The sequence below is a fragment of the Phragmites australis genome, chromosome 6 (genome assembly GCF_958298935.1).
Source record: "Phragmites australis chromosome 6, lpPhrAust1.1, whole genome shotgun sequence".
NCBI classification, from domain to species: Eukaryota; Viridiplantae; Streptophyta; class Magnoliopsida; order Poales; family Poaceae; genus Phragmites; species Phragmites australis.
The window spans coordinates 14068386-14085801 of NC_084926.1; the positions used below are offsets into that span (position 1 = coordinate 14068386).

The following is a 17416-nucleotide window of genomic DNA, read 5'->3' on the forward strand; positions in this document are numbered from 1 at the left end:
TCATTTAAAAAATATTTAGTTAAACTTTTAAAACTTACTTAATAATAACATTCAAAATATTGAATTTAAAGACCTTAAAATCATATGTGTATTTATTTAAAAAATATTTTTGTAATATTATAAATTCAATAGATTTTATTAATATATTTTAATTAAAAAATAATTAAAATTATGTATTAGAGATCATATTTTCTTTAAAATGACATATATTTACGACGGAGGGAGCATTTGATTTCGTTTCTGATTTCTCTAGATTTTCAGTCTGAGAGGGCTACTTTATCATGTTGGCTGATTCGTGAAGCCCACTAAGCAAAATAGCCCGGAAACAGCGGCAGCATGGGCCGCCTATTGACCGGCACAAGGCCTATGTCACTCCATACCCTGCAGCCGTACGTCAGCCTAATCCTACCGGAGGACGCCAGGAATCGAGTCACCTGGAAGAACCCTTTCATCGTCATCCTCGTCTTCGCCCCCCGCCTCCCGGATTGGCGCGGGGTAGGGATCCGTTTGGGCTTTGATTGGTTTCCTTTGCTGGTAAGGAGCCCTAACTCGCTTCTTCCATGGATTGTTTTTTTTGGGTGAGGGGGGAGGGGCGGCAAACAGCGAGTTTTGTTCTAGGAGATACTTGCGTGCAATCAATTCGAAATCTTTTTTTCTCTCCATAGGTTACTAGTGGTTTTCTCTGACCATCACTCATGATCCTGTTGGGTTCGATTAGGTTCTTCTGGTTCGTTTGGTTGGTTGCCCAGGTAGCCCTACCAAAATTCGGGCATGACCAAAATTGAGGCAAAGGATGGGATTGGATTTCGACCATGGAGTAAAAGTTGTGGCGAAAACTGATTATCTTGTTTTTGGTTTGAGGCCTAATAGGTTCCGCGAATGAGAGAACTTTCCCTTCTCCTTAATGTGGTAGCCTATCGGTATTCGTTATGTTTGAATTCTGTTGGTAACTATGGCATATTTGTGATTCATGATAAGGTGGAGGCGAGCTTTGTGACATTAGGAGGAAGCATTCCATAGACAAGCCTAAGAAAGTTGAATTGATGTACTCTACGTATGCGTGTGAAAGTTTAGTTAAATGGTTCTCAACCGTTAATCAAACTGACATTAGAGATTGAAGAGGGGTTGTTGGCTTGCCCTTAAATATGCGAACAGATTGGCAAGGAATGAATGGGCCGTCAATAATTTGCTTGGACGTGCCTTGATGGTAGTTCAAATTGTGGCCAATTTTTTAGGGTGTGACCAAATTTTTGTAGGTCTAGCTAGGGCATGAACCGAAAATATCCTATGTGCTTGCAAGATTAATCTCAGTTTATGCTGTACGACTTGGAACCAAGGCAGATGTAGTTTATTTTCCAAAAGTATTGGGGGTTCAACAAACCCTTGTCCCCCTGCTAAGTTCACCCGTGTCTCCTTAGCAGGTTGTCTTATGCCTGCTTTCTACCAGGGTTCACAAAACCGACGAAAACCACTCGGTATTTGAGGTTTTCGGTTGATTTGCTCCGGCTCATATTGAGAAACTGTTCAGTAAACCGGCCAAGTTCCAAAAAATTCAAACTGAAATCCAATTTTTTAGCAAAATTTATCCGAACTTTACCGGTTTTCTCGATTTTCGAGCGGTATTCGCTCCTGTTTGGAGTGTGAGATGGTGGGATTTATTGTTTTCCATACTAGTGTAACAATGTTCCTTTGGCAACTAGCCCTAATTCACTCGTGATGCTGCCATTTCCGGTGTTAAATTTTATTATTTCTTATTTACATTAGCTGTATGAATTTCCTTGAAGTATAATGTAGTTTGATCGTGTCGAGATTGGGGTACACTATCTTCAGCCATGGATTGAGTGGTAGACAAGGATGTCAAGATACTGTCTTGTGTGTATGTTACCCTGGTTATCATACAGATACAGGGTTCCCTCATGCAATGTGTGGTAGTGGTCGCACATGAACATCAAGGATGGAAATTCACATGGTTTCTTCCAAGGCTGGATACATTACATTTTATCTGGCTAATGGTTGCTCACTGACAGATGCTGGGAGTTTCTATTTTGCAATGCACGAATGATTTTTTTGTCTCGAAGGAGATAAAAAACCAAATAGGGTCATCCATGTTTTTAATTATATCCCCGAAAGAGAGAATAATTGCTTGAACTCTTTGAAAAAAAAAGGAAAATGGTCTTAATCTTGACAAACCGGTTGGGACCTTACTAAAATCTCATTATGCCCCCATGGTGTATTTGACATAATTAGGTTGCAAAAATATGCATTAGATTGACTTTTTTTTTTGCCTAATTTGAGAAGTTCTTACACTTGTTGTGAATCTGCAGGTTTGGCTCTGGTTGATTTCACTATTCAAGAAGCAGGAAAGAATGAACTACTTCCAAGCTACGATGTGCAAGCCTCATGGTGGGCTCATTGTGAACAGGCCTATAGCAGGTCTTGGGAGCACTAGTCAGTATCCTTTGCGTTCGCATGCTCTCGGATTTCACAAGCTGCAACAGAAAGTGTACCCAAGACTAATTCTCGTTGCTGCTAGCCACAAAAGGCTTTCTCCCATTTGCGCCTCAAGCGAAAGGGGAAATCCTGACAGTGCTGATGATGTAATTAGCTTCTGTGGCCTCCCTTTCATGCTTGATATTGCTTATCAAGTTATCATGCAAAAATATGTAGCTGTTTCTCCTTCTCGACATGATTTTAGGGCTGTGCTGTTTATGTAGCACATGATAGCGATGTTTCAGTGGCTTTTCTGCCCATGAAAACTACCAAAATTTTAATCATGCCCAGACTTTGTCCAAGACCAATATTTGGTATGGATGGTATGAATTGAGTGTTCTGTGTTGAAGCAGCTGTTTGCTTTAGATGGACGTGAATGGCCTCATAATTTACTAGTGACATTACTTCACTTAGGCATAGATGAATTAAGGAAAGCATTTGCCAAGATTGACTGGACTACGTGCTGCTCTATAATAACTATATTTGTCTGCATCATACTGTTCACTTAGATATTAAACAAATTGAACTGTTGTATGATATATATGGTGGATCGAAACAAACTTGTTCTCATCTCACATCATATTTTTGCCATACTCCTTTAGCTAGATAAGGTTTTTTTTTTTGGTAAGTTGTAATCTGCTGGATTCTCACATCACATTTGTTAAAGTTCTGTTTTCTTAGTCCTGCTATGTGTCAATACCAATATTGGATGTTGCTGCTCAATCACTTGATAGGCTTAATTGGTGGAGTTCATGTGATCCAGTCATATATCATTATCCTATGGAGCCATGCTGTTGGAGAATCTGGAAATTGCATTTTTTTTTGTATTACAATACTAAAACATAAGTTGGGCCATTCAATTTCCTATCTTTTAATGGAATATTGTCGAATTGAAACACAGTCTAGGATAGATATCAGGACATAGCTGGCTTGGTCAAGGATCCAAACAAATACGGAATAGGATAAAGCACTGATTTCTGGTCCAGAAACAAGCATTTACATACATTTCTTTTCTATTAGCAGTACACACTTTTCCTAATGGGTTGGTGAACTTGTATTTTACATTGTTGCAGCCTTTAATGGAATCTTTGAAGAAAGCTATGGCTGATGCAAAAAAGCCGCGGCCCATACAAGACTTGCTGAAAGAACAGATAGCTAAGCTTAGGGAACAAGGGTCTGGTGGAGACGGAGGGAATAGAAATCGTGGTGGAGGCAATGGTGGTTCTGGTGGCCCAGAAGATGAATCGTTCAACGAAACATTGGATGAAATAGTCCAAGTTATCTTAGCCACTGTTGCTTTCATACTTATGGTAATTATTTGCCTTTTCTTGCTTATTCTGCTTTTACTGGAAAACTTATTGACATCATGGACTGTTGGAATGATATTGATTATTACTAGGACCCATAGGCTTTCTTGCTTGTACGTGTGGAACATTTTAGTACAAAATAGTTATAGCCCCCATTTCTGGCATGAATTAGTTACAATTTTATGCATACACAGGTCTTAGAAAATTTGAATGTATTAAGGGTCTCAAAAAATTGAATCTATTCGTTTGTTCTTATCATGACCATAAGCATTAACCATACATGGCTTCATGTAAATCATTGTGCTTTTGTCTAATGGTGCAGTACATCCATATAATCAGAGGGGAGGAGCTGTACCGTCTTGCTAGGGACTACACCAGATATCTTGTCACCGGTAAGAGGACTGCCCGACTGAAGCGCTCAATGCAAAAATGGCGCACCTTCTCTCAGAGCTTCATGCAAAAGGAAAGCTCAGAAGAAGATCGGTATGAGAGACCAGTTGCATCAAAACCTACATGGTGGCAACAGCCGCAAAAGTTTGTTCATCTTATGGAGGAACTTTGCAGGGGAAATTGGCGCCCACATGCCCAGGAGTCTTAGTTTCCAGCATCCTTTTTTGACACCTTGCAGAATTTGCAGAATAGGGATGTGGGAATACTAGATGGCCTCTGTCGCCTGGAGCAGTGGATTTTTTTGGTTCTTTGACGCTTATGTTGTCTCTGGTTTGTTAAGTATCAAGGAAGTGAGTGAATTCTTGGCAATTTTGTAGTTGTTGAGACCGCGTATTTGAGACCTTAAACTGCCAATCAGGCGTTGGTGATACCTGGTGCTTTGTTTTGCGTCTGATCGATCAAAACTGTAATGTTCATGTGTATGTAGCTAAAATGTAAGCCTTTGCATGGGAATTTGATGGACATTAGTCTTTACTCGCTTTTCATTCACATTTTCGTTGAAGACTGCAGTCTCTCTTGTTGCAAGCCTCGGCTGGCTAGTAAGGTGCTCGCCTTTGTCATATTTTCTATTTAATGTTGCAATACTACCATGTCCCAAAACAAGTATCCCAGGATATTCCTTTTTTGCAAATTTTTCATACAGCATGGTCTATGAAACTATTATGCTTTGAATACCGACATTTCCAATGCAATAATTACAAATTATGCTCTTCCAATCATTGCATCCACCGAACAAAAGAAAGTAAATGAAACAATCCCACTTTTCTGTTTTCTTCGATGTTATACAATTGTCTCAGTACGGAACTATCAAAATTCCCGATCGTTTGCACCAAACTATGTTTAGTTTCGTAGACAGCGTAAACGAGAGTACAAGCACAGGACAAATAGCCATTTCACCGTAATAAAATAAAATATTTGTCACTAGTCCTGCTCAGTGGTTGAAAGTGATGAAACAGAACCAGTGGATCAACTTTCATCAGCAGGAGAGCCTGACGCTTCAGCAGCCTTTTTCTCCTTCTGTTTCTCTCTGCGCTTCTTGTTTCTCAATGCATTTTTGCTCATCTCCCCCCTGTTCCATTGTCACGGTCAGTGGGTAATTTCTTATTTGCCATCAAAATTTTTGCCTATTCCCTTTAGGCCATTAAAATTTTTGAAGTTCCTTCTTTGCCATCAATTTTATCTTTCTTTCCTTACTTCCTTGCCACTCTGTGAGCCTTCAACAGAACTGCCGTCTGGACTGTTCATGGGTACTGTTTACAGAGGTTGTGGTCTTAACTTTTTTACATGTTTCATAATCCATATGTAACCTATTTTAATTGGATTCACCAAAAGCCTGTGTATGATGTAAACTAAAATTCTCCAAATAAGCCTATCGTTATAACTTCAAATAATTGTTAGGATCTCAAATAAAATCCCAAAAATCTGGAAAAAATCACTAATATTCTTCTTATGTGATGAACTAATTTCTAAATTATTTTTAACCATAGATTATATGGTGAAAAAAGTGAGTTTATTTATAATGCTTCATTTATATGCAATTATAAAAATGCATATAAATAAAGCATTACAAGAAAACTCACTTTTTCAACATATAATCTAGAGCTGAAAATAATTTTAAAAATTAATCTATCACATAAGAAGAATATTATTGAATTTTCCTAGATTTTTAAGATTTTATTTAAAGTCCTAACAATTGTTACAAGTTATAAAAGTAGCCTTATTTGAAAAAAAAATAGTTTAAATCTTACACATATTTTTTAGGTAAATCCAATGATTGCATATGGATTACGGAACATGTAAAAAAAATTTAGGATTTTTGGAAAAGCAGAATACCACTGGTTTTTAGAAAAGCTAAGAACCACCGTGTTTGTGAACAGTACCGATAACAGTGATTTTAGACAGCAGTTCTGCCGGAAGAAAGATCAAACCGATGGCAAAGATGGAACTTCGAGATTTTCAATGGTATAGAGGGAAGAGGCAAAATTTTCGATGGCAATTAAGGAATTGCCCCTATTTGCAGAGCTAAAAAGAATTGCCCCTATTTGCAGAGCTAAAAAAATATGCCATCAGAACAGGAGAAAGAAACTGACCCTGTAGGAGCAAGTCCACCAAAAAGCTGTAATGAACCAACAAACATGATAAGTCTATTTATAATGTCAAATAGTTAGAATTTTTTTCAACGGCTTGAACTAGGAACAATAGTATTGCAAGTGGTGCAACATGGAGACAAGATAATTAGCTGAACTTAACCTACAAATAATACAATTATCAGTGGCAACTAGTTGAAAGTTTTTGCATGGATACCCATCATGAGGCCATAGCATGACTTACTAGTATGAGACCCATTCCTTAGTATTTCTTTTGGCACTGTGGCGACGAGGAATTGAATGATAACAGACCAAATCATTTCATTCCCACAAGACAGACATAATCCAATTCTTAAATGAAACCATGGTAGTCCGCTTGATAGCAGTTTACACCCTACTTATGTATAAAGAGCAAGTGAACAAAATGACCAAGGATCTGGTAACCTCAGTGGTGCAAACAAGAACTGGTCCACAAGTTTTGTGATAACAAACCCAACACACTTGACATAGCTATAATTTATTTCTCTCATATACATATACCTTGTCCTGAACTTCTGCGGAACCCTTTGCATGAGGAGGACGGTATGCTGTAGATTTTGGTGCTGTATTTGCAGGGGCCTTGCTTGATGTTTGTGCCGATTTGGAACCTTGTGCTGAAACTATAGAAAGAAGTAAAGAGCAGATATCAAATTGATCAGAACATACTGACATGGAATCTAAGAGAATATCAGAACCTTGTTTCTTTGTTTCTTCAATCTTTAAGCTACTCAAAGATGTTGCGAGGTCAGCAATGTCACCAAATCTTTCAGCTGCTTCAGGCTTCCAATCAGCCTGAGTGATGCAAAAACAATAATCATGAATGTAGAGTGAGGAAGCAGATTTATTACTGATTATCAACATTTTACTACAGTTTACGACCAAAATAGGATAAAGAATGACAACAAGATGATTATGCTCAGGAGATACCTGATACAGCTTTTCAAACATCTTCTTAAACTGCAGAGATCCATTGTGGTCGAATATTTTTATCCTGCAACAGGAATTTCGTTCTGTAAGGATGTCGAACTATTTCCGTTAATATGCCAGAGATTAAGTAAATATACCCATTGTCTATTTGGAGCCTTGGAGCTGTTGTAGCTGTCATAAAATGACGACCATCAGGGGACCATTCACTTGTGACAGAACATTCCGCCTTTGTTTTCGCTACCAATTTCTTTTCTGAATAATCCCAGAACGCCTGGGCAGAAAATACCCCATAAGCTACAATGCAACTATCTGTAGATAGCTTAAAAATAATATGGCGTGTTTTTGTTCTTTTTGTATTTTGTTTAGGTATTTATCTACTAAACTACAAGTTAAGCAGATGAAAAGGGTAACATTCGCTCATTCAGTAAATCTATCGATTCTCAGGGTGAAGGATATTGCTAAAGAAAATGGTTTGTGTAGAAATATACCATATCACCAGGCAAATTACCAAATCCTGCTAACACAATAACTGGTGGAGAAAATGAGGTCAAGGATATTGGTAATACGTGAGGTTTTGTAAAATATATATAGCTTATCCAAATGACCCAACTTTTATAAATAAGACTATATATGCCCACATCCATTCAAACCAGTCCACATAGCAAGACTGAGTGGTAAAATTATTCTAGAGGATACATCGTCCTTTGGGGTTCCATCTTATCGTATTGTAAGGACCTTCACCAAGCTCAAGAAGAGGGTTGCATTTTTTGTTGAATATTGTTGCCCTCGCAGGCATAACTAAGATAAAGTTAAGGAGCACTTAAAAAGGACGAAGGAAACATAAAACATTAAAGACCCGAAATATTGCATTGCATGTGAAAAAATGTAAGGATACATCCGTAAACCACAGCAAATTCAGAGCCTGAGGAGGACCACTGCACATCATGCACCGGCCCATCCTTTTCTGCCAATTCATGATAGGGTCAGCGACCAGAAATTAAAGGAACAAATTAGTCAAAACCAAAGAACTTACTAAGAGGAACAATCCCTTCGAAGGCCCTGTCAGTTGTCAAGTAGTTCAACTTGGTTTCACCATAGTAACTCTGGTTGGTTTTGTCCACATCAGCTTGAGCAAGAACAAGAAGCCCAGTAGACCCCTTGTTCCAGTGTAATTGAACAGTGGAACAGCGAAAAAAGCTCCTGCGAGCAACAGCTTGATTTTGTGCATCCTTGTTGCAAGAAAATATCTGAACACTAGCTGGAACACCCTACTTGAAACCAAAGGAAAAAAAGTGAGAAAGATCACTAAGCTCGTGAAATTAGTTTGTGGAAACACAATCTAATTAGCTAAATAAAAATGTGACAAATCAGACCTTTGCCTCTGGGACGAATCCAGCAACATGAGATCCTGGTGCAGTTGCTAGCTGCATCGCAGCTATGCCAGGCATTCTTATCCTAGACAAAATCCCTTTAGTGAAATCTTTTGGATCAAAGAATTGCATCTCATTAGGCATCATCCGGCAAGCAACTGACTCATCCGCAGAAAACTGAACCATTGGCCTGCGAGTTCAACCAACATGTCATGTGCCATAAGAACTGAAATGAACCTCATGCTTACCCATCTCAAATTGAGTTTAAATCGAATTTAAAGATTCAAGTTCGGCCAGACTGCTTCACCTATTTTTTTTTAATACGACGTGTGCAGTTAATGAAGAGTCCATATAGAACAAAAGCTAAAGTAACATTAGCATCTCAAATACAGGAACCAGGATAAAAAAAGCATAATCAACAATCAGTAGACAATGAAATCACTAAGGATTAGGTGTTAGGAGATATCTCTTTAGTCGAGTGACAATATTATGTTTCTTTTACCGGTCTCCCGTAAGAAGCACCATCGAGCTCGATAGGAACATTAGGTTAATGATGTATATAGAACCAGAGAATTCAAATACAGCTACCATATCACATCAATGATTGCCACTAACAAAGTATTGCGAGAGAAAATGTACTGGGTGTACTTAACAAACAAACGCCTATCATTCCTTCCCACAAAGTGTTCACCTGCTAAATAAGGAGCGATATGACGCATTGACGCTACATGCTATTAAACAGCTAGGAACACATTAACATCCCTACAGGTATAATTTACTTTAATTTTATAATGTATTTATTTAGCATGGCTCTACAGGCATAATCAAGCATCAAAGTTCAAGCAGCATAATTTTATCAGGATCACCAGAGTTCAAGTAACACAAACCAGGTGGCCTTGGCCATGCTCTTCTGGTAGTGCTGGTAGAGAGCGGTGGCGGTGTCGACGTGCCAGACCGTGACATTCTTCTCCTGCGGCGAAGACGACTTCTGGAAGGTCTGCAGGTACGCCCCCGTGGGCGACAGCGCGGCGGCGAGGAGGCCCGGGAGCTCAAAGAACCTGACGACGGAGAGCGTGAGACAGTCGTAGACGGTGGCCGAGGCCGACGCCACCGTGGCCAGAAGGCGGGCGCCGTCGGCGGAGAAGGAGGTGGCGCTGCACGCTGTCTTGGGGAGCCTCTGCGGCGGGTTGGTGGAGCCCGGCGGGTAGGGCGGGCCGGACCACACCGTGAATCCGTCAGGCTCGCGCACTGCGGTTGGCGCATTCCGTCAGATGGGGCGGTGGACAACGCGAGAGAATACGGGGAAAACGCAGAGACGAGAGAGAGAGGAAGGCTGAGGGAGGGTACCTAGGATCCCGAGGGCAGGAGTCGGCGACGCCATGGCCGAGCAAGCGACGACTCCTCGGCAGCCGCCGGCGAGATCGCGGGCACAGCAGCGGCGGCGGCGGCGGCGTGGGACGGAGGGGTTGGGGACGGTGCCGAGCGGATGCGCGTGCTGTGTATGGCAGCCAGGGCTCTATCACTGCGACTGACAGGTGGGGCGGGCCATCATCGTGCTCTCCTGTTTGGGCTTGGCTTCAACAGCGTGGGTCCAAACGTCCCAAGCCCATTCTGGCAGCCCAGTCCTTCACGGAGCCGAACCCCTTGGGTCTGTTGCACCTAGCAAGCGAAAGTAAAATCTGCTCAGCCTGTGCGCGGTGCCGGTGCAGCAGACCTGCAGCTGGCCCAGGGCAACGGCGCCGACGTGCCGACGCCGGCGCCGGCGAAGCTAGGCATAGCTAGGCGGTGTAGTTGGGTATCGGAACGGTGGTCGATCGGCACTGTACAATTGAGAGCCGCATTCCATTCAGTTCGTGCGATGTAAGATTGGTATGGTGGGCTGCGTGGCGTGTACCTATGGCAGCAGCAGCATTGTTGCTGTAAGCGAGTAGAGCAGAAGTTCAATGACACCGTATTCCTGGTGGCCCAAACTCTGAGCTAACTAGTTAAGTAACTAAGAAAACTATAGAGCCTCATCGGTCACACTCATCAACTCTAAAGATTCAGACGGGCCACATGGGCTCGCTAGGTTACCAGAACAATTCGGTACTATCCTTTCTTCTGTTCCTTTTGTGTGGCAATCTGATTTGGTAGTCATAATGCGCGTGAGTACTATTGAACTATATGCACCAACCAATTCAATTGAGATCTTGAGCTATTTAGAAAACGAAAGGGGTATACTTCAATGGGTATCTCAAAGCTCAAAGAAATATCTTTACCATGCTAGTTCATCGGGTAAAGAAGACCTATTTCTCGAGTATCTTGGAATGTCTAGAATATTTGTGATCTTTTCTTTTGCTTTTTTTTCCCTTATCCCCTTTCTTCTGTTTGTGTTTATACATTCTTTCGTTTTTCTTAATTTATTATAACCAATAGGGGCGAGTCCCTCCTGTTCTTTAAAAAAAACTCAAAGAAATATGCCACTAACCAAGCAAATCGTTCAGAAAGAAATTTGTCGCTAACCTATATCTAAATATTTGTGAACTAAGTATAACTTGGTTGATTAGGATCTTTATAGTGAAACCTATTCACTGGGTTCAAGTTTCAAACTCCACACATATGTTCATATTTATAAAAAATGATGAAGCCAAACAACCTCTGAAAATGATGAAGCCAAACAACCTCTGAAAACCAGTTGTCATGCTTTTCTTCCCTATCCATTCCTCGATCGGTAACCCTTTTGGGAACACGAAAAAGGGGATGGAGGAGGAAAAGGCAAGTCGGCAGCCAACATTCCATCTCCACATCAAATGCGTCAAATATATTTAGCCGAAAGACTGAATCCAGCAACCAAAGGCGTACACTTTTTCATGGCTCGTATCCAATCCAAGACGCCAGGTCACAGCCCAACATGGTGCCCGGATAAGGGCATCTATGGGATTTTCTTCACGAATGAGAATCCTTTCAGATTTTCATTTTCCTCATTATTTTAATGGTTTCTCTTCATGATTTTCGTCACGAAAGAATTTTTAAGATTATTCCCTCTAGAACGGAATTCTTTCTTCTTTCCCTTCACGAATCTTTTCGAAGAGAAACTGTTGAAGACGAGAGAAACTTAAAGGAATGAGAACATGGAGGGGAATCAGGAAGAGAACGAAATGAAGGAAATATAATTATGGATGGTCTAAGCATCGATCGTTAGCACTAGCAACTTGTAGCAGCACAGCAAACCTATCCCTCCTTCACCCATCTCCGTGTCAACCTCTGCCCATCAATACGCTGTAGCGGGGGAGAAGGGGACTCGCCCGTCCATGGGCGTACGAACTGCCAAGTTGGTAGGGATGTAAATGGATATTTAATGTGTAGTTTTAAGTTATTAGGATTATGTTGTTCGTTGTAACGGTTTTAAAATATTTGTTTAATTATCATGATATGGTATGTTTATTTCAACGTGTTGCAACAATATAAAGCAAGAAGGAAAATATGACCTCATCTACTTGCTCTATTTTCGTTGGACAGCGATAACATGAAACAAAGAGGAAAATTATGATGTAAATAACCATAACCATACAATACGTAGCAAAAATAGCTATATTAGGTCATGATTGTGATTTTAGTGATTAATATTAGCATAGTCATTGGGACTAACGTGTTTGTCAAGAATATAGGTTAGTAGGTCTCATGGATGCAATACATCAAGAAGCCATCGAAATCAGGATAAATTTTGATTGAATTAGAGAAGTCCCAGGAAAAATGACTACACCGGATAGTTGGTGATACCACAAGTGTACACACTGGAACATTTTCCAGAAGGATAGAAAACTGAGCTAAAATGAGATTGAATTTATCGGAAGGTATGGTGATCAGAATTAATGTACACCAGAGCATTTAACAAAAGTTTTGCAACTGTCGAAGACTGAAGATTAATACACCGGAAGGTCCGGTGATGAAAAAACAGTACACTGGAGGCTTACACCGATGATCAGAATTGAAGAGTGAAGATCAAGGTATTGGATGGTTCGGTGATCAATGTTGTGTACACCGGAGGCTTACATCGGAGAATTTAACAAAGCGTGTGAAAAATCATGAGAAGATAGAGTTGTACACACCGGAAGGTCTGGCGATGAAGATTGTGAACACCAGAGCTTTTTTGCACATAGAAGAAGATTGGCACGGTTGGCTCAAGATAAGGTACCGGATAGTCTGGTGATGGTTTGAAGGTTACACCGGATCGTCCAGTGTTCACAGAGGTTTGAATGGGGATCTAACAGCAAGTTTATGAGGTTGTACACACTAGATATTCTGGTGCTTGTACCACTATCTACACCGGACCATCCGGTATTTACAGTAAAGTTAAGTAGTTGGAGCAACGACTAGTTGGCGAGTTTGAGATGATAAATACCCACCCATTCGGCCATTTGAATGTGTTAGGGTACAGAAAATCCCATATACGATTGAGAATATATTCAAACCATCAAAGTGTTAAACGTGATCATCTAAGGCAATTAGCACACCATTAGAGGGAGTAATTAGTGCTATTATGCCTAGAGAGAAGTGTTGTTAGGTGTTGCAATCTAAACAGTGGATCAAGGAGTGATCTAACAGTATACCAAGAGGTACACTGACACCTTGGAGTCTTGGTGACTAACCGGTAAATTGTTGACCCTTTGACTTAGTGTGGAGCGGAAACAAAAAGATTGTGTGAGGACGCAGAGGTTCTTGTCTTTGTGACTAAAGCTTCGAAATGAAGACGACATACAAGTGACTGGAAGAGAGGTTAGTGGTGAGACCTTGTCTTGGTGGCTCATCATGCTTGAGGCCTTGTCTTAGTGACTTGGTATCTCAACAGCCATGACCGGAAGAGACTTGGCGACCAGAAACATATTCTTTGTAGAGCTCTAACGTGGACTAGGGGTGGCTTGTGTGCCACTGATACCACGAGATAAATATCACTTGCGTCGAGTTTATTTCTCTACCTTACTTATGTTTCCGTATTTACATACTTGTAATTTACTTTGCTAGAGTAAGTTGCAATCCTCTTGAGCGGTATAGTAGACACATTAGATAAATCTGGAGCACATTTAGATAGAAATTGAGATATGTTTATCTTGTAAAGTTTTTGGAGCTATTAGTTTTTAAGTGTCCTAATTCACTCCCTCTTAGAACATCACCGTTCCTCACAATTAGTATCAGAGCCGCATGCTCTTGATAGGCTTAATATCCTAGAGTTGTAACGCCCGAGGTTGGGATGAATACCCATAGCGCTCCATATTTCGACGACACGAATTTCCCTCGATAGAAAATTCTAATGACTTGTTACTTGCAAGCTAAAGGTTTAAATATTTGAAGAATCACCAAGGAAGGGATGAGGCAACGTCTCACAAACAAAGAAAGATAATTAGATGTATTGGCAAAGAGTATTATTTTATCATCTTTATACGTTGATGCATTTAATCGTATTTATTCTCTCACTAATGCACATAATATTTGGAATAGTCTCATTGAAATATATGAAGGCATAAAAGATTTGCGCAATAAGAAATATCATGTGCTTGTTACTAAGCTCAATGACATCAAACAACTAACGTATGAAAATAATAATGATATGTATTCTCATTTGAATATTCTTGTCAATGAGATTAATGAGCTAGGTTTAATCCAAATTGGAGATGATCAAGTGGTGAGAATAATACTTCAAGCTTCTTCTTTTTTCTAAAGTACAAGCTAATTGTCTTCATCATCTACAACAACCACGGCATGAGCAAGATAACTCCAAGCTAAGTTCTCGGTAAGATCACCGCCCATGAGATGACTATGAACATGGTGGTTGAAGCTTATACCTCATCCGGCGCCAAGAACTTTGATCTCACAAGAAAGAAAGCTCAATTCTCACATATGAAAGCGAAGATGATGAGACAAAAGCAAGAGTCAAGTTCAAGCGAAGATGATAGTGATCAAGATGATGAGAGCTATGAAGAGGATGATCAAAGCACATTAAATGATGAAAAAATAGATCCTAAGATGGTCAAGCTCTTCTTAAAATTGGAGTAAAACATGAAGAGAAATAAATACCAAGGTTGATCATCCAATCTCTATTCAAGACTTAGTCAAAATAATTGATCATATCAAGAAAGAAAAAAAGATCAAGAGGGAGACAAGAGGAGGAAGCAAAGCATTCACAAGCATAAGAAGATATGTGAGTGAAGATGAAGATTCAAGCTCAAGCGATGAGAGCCTCACCATCTACTCCTCCAAGAGAAGCTCTTTCTCAAGGTCATCATCATGCAAGTCGTCATTGCGCAAGTTATTACACAAGTGCCTTCTGACTAAACGTATGAAAAACGATGTAAGTGATAATAAATCCGATGAGAATTCACCCTCCTATGAAGAACTTTTTGATTTGATAAATGATCAACAAAGGACCTTAAAGAAATAATCTAAGGAACTAAAGAAATTCAATGTCCTTAATGACATTCATGCTACCTTTGTTTTCAACTATAAACAATTATTGAGCAAATTCAAATTACTAAACAAGGAGTATGAAGAGTTTAAGAATAAATTTGAGTACATTGAATCTCAAACTAAGATCCCTTTGAAACAATCTACCTCACTCTTTAATTTCAAGTCTAAGGTAGATGCTTTCACTTCTTATGAGGATTTAATTGATTTATCTAGCTCACCCTTTTATAATGAGACATGTATTGAGAATATTGTTGTAGAGCCATCTAATGAATTCATTGCATAAGATAATAATGAGATCAAGCAAGAAGTGGAGAAGCTCAAAAAGTACTTGGCAAGATTAAAGGACAAATGATATGTCCAACCTCCTCAAGATAACCATGATAGTATGGTGAAGAAGCTTACGGAGAGATCCACCATGACATGCTTCAAGTGCCATCAAGAAAGACCGCAAGTCTTTCCAATGCAAGAAAGTTAAGAAGCAAACCAAGGAGAAAGGAAAGATCATGAACCTCTCCAAAAAAAACTTTTAACATTTACACCAAGCCAAACTACAAGACTAAGACCAAGAGCAACCACTACAAGCTCAAGAAGAAGGACAATGACAAGATGGTTGCACATATGATTAGGAGAAATGACCTGGGGTGGAGCCAAATATTTAGGTGCCTAAGGAAATCATCACCAATATGAAGGGACCCCAATCGGTTTGGGTTCCAAAGAAGACTTGAAGTCGATAAGTCAGCTCGTGGGTTTTCAGACTTGGCTCACAAGATGAAGTGGAGGTTCAAGCAAAGAAGCTAAGTGCACAAGATTTGGCGCATTGATGAAGATAATGCATATACCCAAATTCCATCCAAAGGTAAACAAGGCAAATGTACTAGACGCTAAATCCTCCAAAATTGATGAATTCACTTACCTTGTCTAGGATTGCATGCTCTCAATTCAATTTATTGCAATGCCTAGTGTAGGTTTTTCATATAGTAGGTTGTTTGTTTTTCTCTCTTTGTTATGAGAAATCTACATGATTTATTAGTTGTAGGTTCTTTACATGGCACTAGTTTTATAATTTATTTCTTTTATGTCATTGATCAATCTATATGGTACCATCTCCATTGTGATCAATAACAAGTGCATAAATCTCACAAGTATTCAACACTTGTATGCACATGTTTAGCAGGAGCATATCCTTTAAGTAATTGATTTTGAGACTAACATGTGTTGCTAGATATATCTTTTGTAGTCTAATAAAGCTATCAACAAGTTGGAAGTATGCAATGCTTAAAAGCCTAAATTGATATCATTATCAATCAATTTGTTCATTTAAGCTACCTTCATGTATGATATAGCTTAAACTTTTATTCTCTACTATTTAGTTGTGCATATATTGCTATATTTTTACAAATGGTATTCATAAGTGAGTCTCATTATATGTATGCACACATATATGGGAGTTTCAGATTATATCATGTGAGTTTCATGAATTATGATCCTTGTTTATATTTTTCAATTGATATCAATGACTCATATTCTTACAATTGTTATATATATTAAATTTGTATCATTTCATATAGATCATTGTTTATGAAGCTCTGTCCCATGTGCTCTAACGCTTTTCTTCGAGTTCAATATGTGTTTGTAGCCTTTTTTTTAGATTATTGACACAAGAGGAGAAGTTTGACGACCAAAGCAAGAGACATATTAAGTGGAGAACAAGCAAGATGGCAAGGTTGACAAATTGGGGCTCATCTATATTTGGTATAAAAAACATGCAATGTAGAAGCTCATGCATTGGTCAATCAAGGAAGATAATGGCAATAGAGAAATAATGAGCCACAACAAAAGGGAGACTAAGTGGTAAGAACATGTATCCAAGCAATGTGGTAATGATTTATACTCTCTACAATTTGTATCATTTATTATTTGCCACTAGTTTTGGTTATGCTATCATCAATCACCAAAAAGGGAGAGATTATAGCAAAAATTGATATATTATACCATGATTATGATTTTGGTGATTAATGACAACATAGTCATTTGGACTAACATGTTTATTAAGAATATATGTTAGTAGGTCTCATAGATGCTATACATCAAGAAGCCACCGAAATCGGGACAAAGTTTGATTGAATTGAAGAAGTCCCATGGAAAATGACTACACCGGATAGTTCGGTGATACCCCAAGTGTACACACCGGAGAATTTTCCTAAAGGATGGAAAACTAAGCTGAAATGAGAATGAACTCACCGAAAGGACTGGTGATCAGAATCAATGTACACCGGAGCATTTAACAGAAGATTTGCAACTGTCG

The 17416-nt window shown here is 39.4% G+C and overlaps 2 protein-coding genes across 3 annotated transcripts; one reads left to right on the top strand and one right to left on the bottom strand.

The window, feature by feature from the left end:
• Nucleotides 1-321: 321 nt before the first annotated feature.
• LOC133921808 (uncharacterized) lies at nt 322-4721 on the top strand. The gene is made up of 4 exons (XM_062366845.1): nt 322-534; nt 2325-2597; nt 3564-3800; nt 4120-4721. Exons 1-4 carry the CDS (start codon nt 337-339, stop codon nt 4393-4395), a joined length of 984 nt encoding a protein of 327 aa, XP_062222829.1. The 5' UTR covers nt 322-336; the 3' UTR covers nt 4396-4721.
• Nucleotides 4722-4990: 269 nt separating this feature from the next.
• On the bottom strand, nt 4991-10193 carry LOC133921807 (uncharacterized). 2 transcript variants are annotated; one of them, XM_062366844.1, is made up of 13 exons: nt 10018-10193; nt 9558-9918; nt 8674-8860; nt 8334-8568; nt 8196-8264; nt 7997-8098; nt 7789-7829; nt 7438-7571; nt 7301-7364; nt 7069-7165; nt 6875-6987; nt 6338-6363; nt 4991-5316 (listed from the first exon to the last, which is right to left on the bottom strand). In XM_062366844.1, exons 1-13 carry the CDS (start codon nt 10049-10051, stop codon nt 5214-5216), a joined length of 1566 nt encoding a protein of 521 aa, XP_062222828.1. In that variant the 5' UTR covers nt 10052-10193; the 3' UTR covers nt 4991-5213. The 2 variants fall into 2 exon arrangements, with proteins under 2 accessions (XP_062222828.1, XP_062222827.1); XM_062366843.1 differs by having other exon boundaries at nt 6875-6993; nt 10018-10192.
• Nucleotides 10194-17416: the final 7223 nt, after the last annotated feature.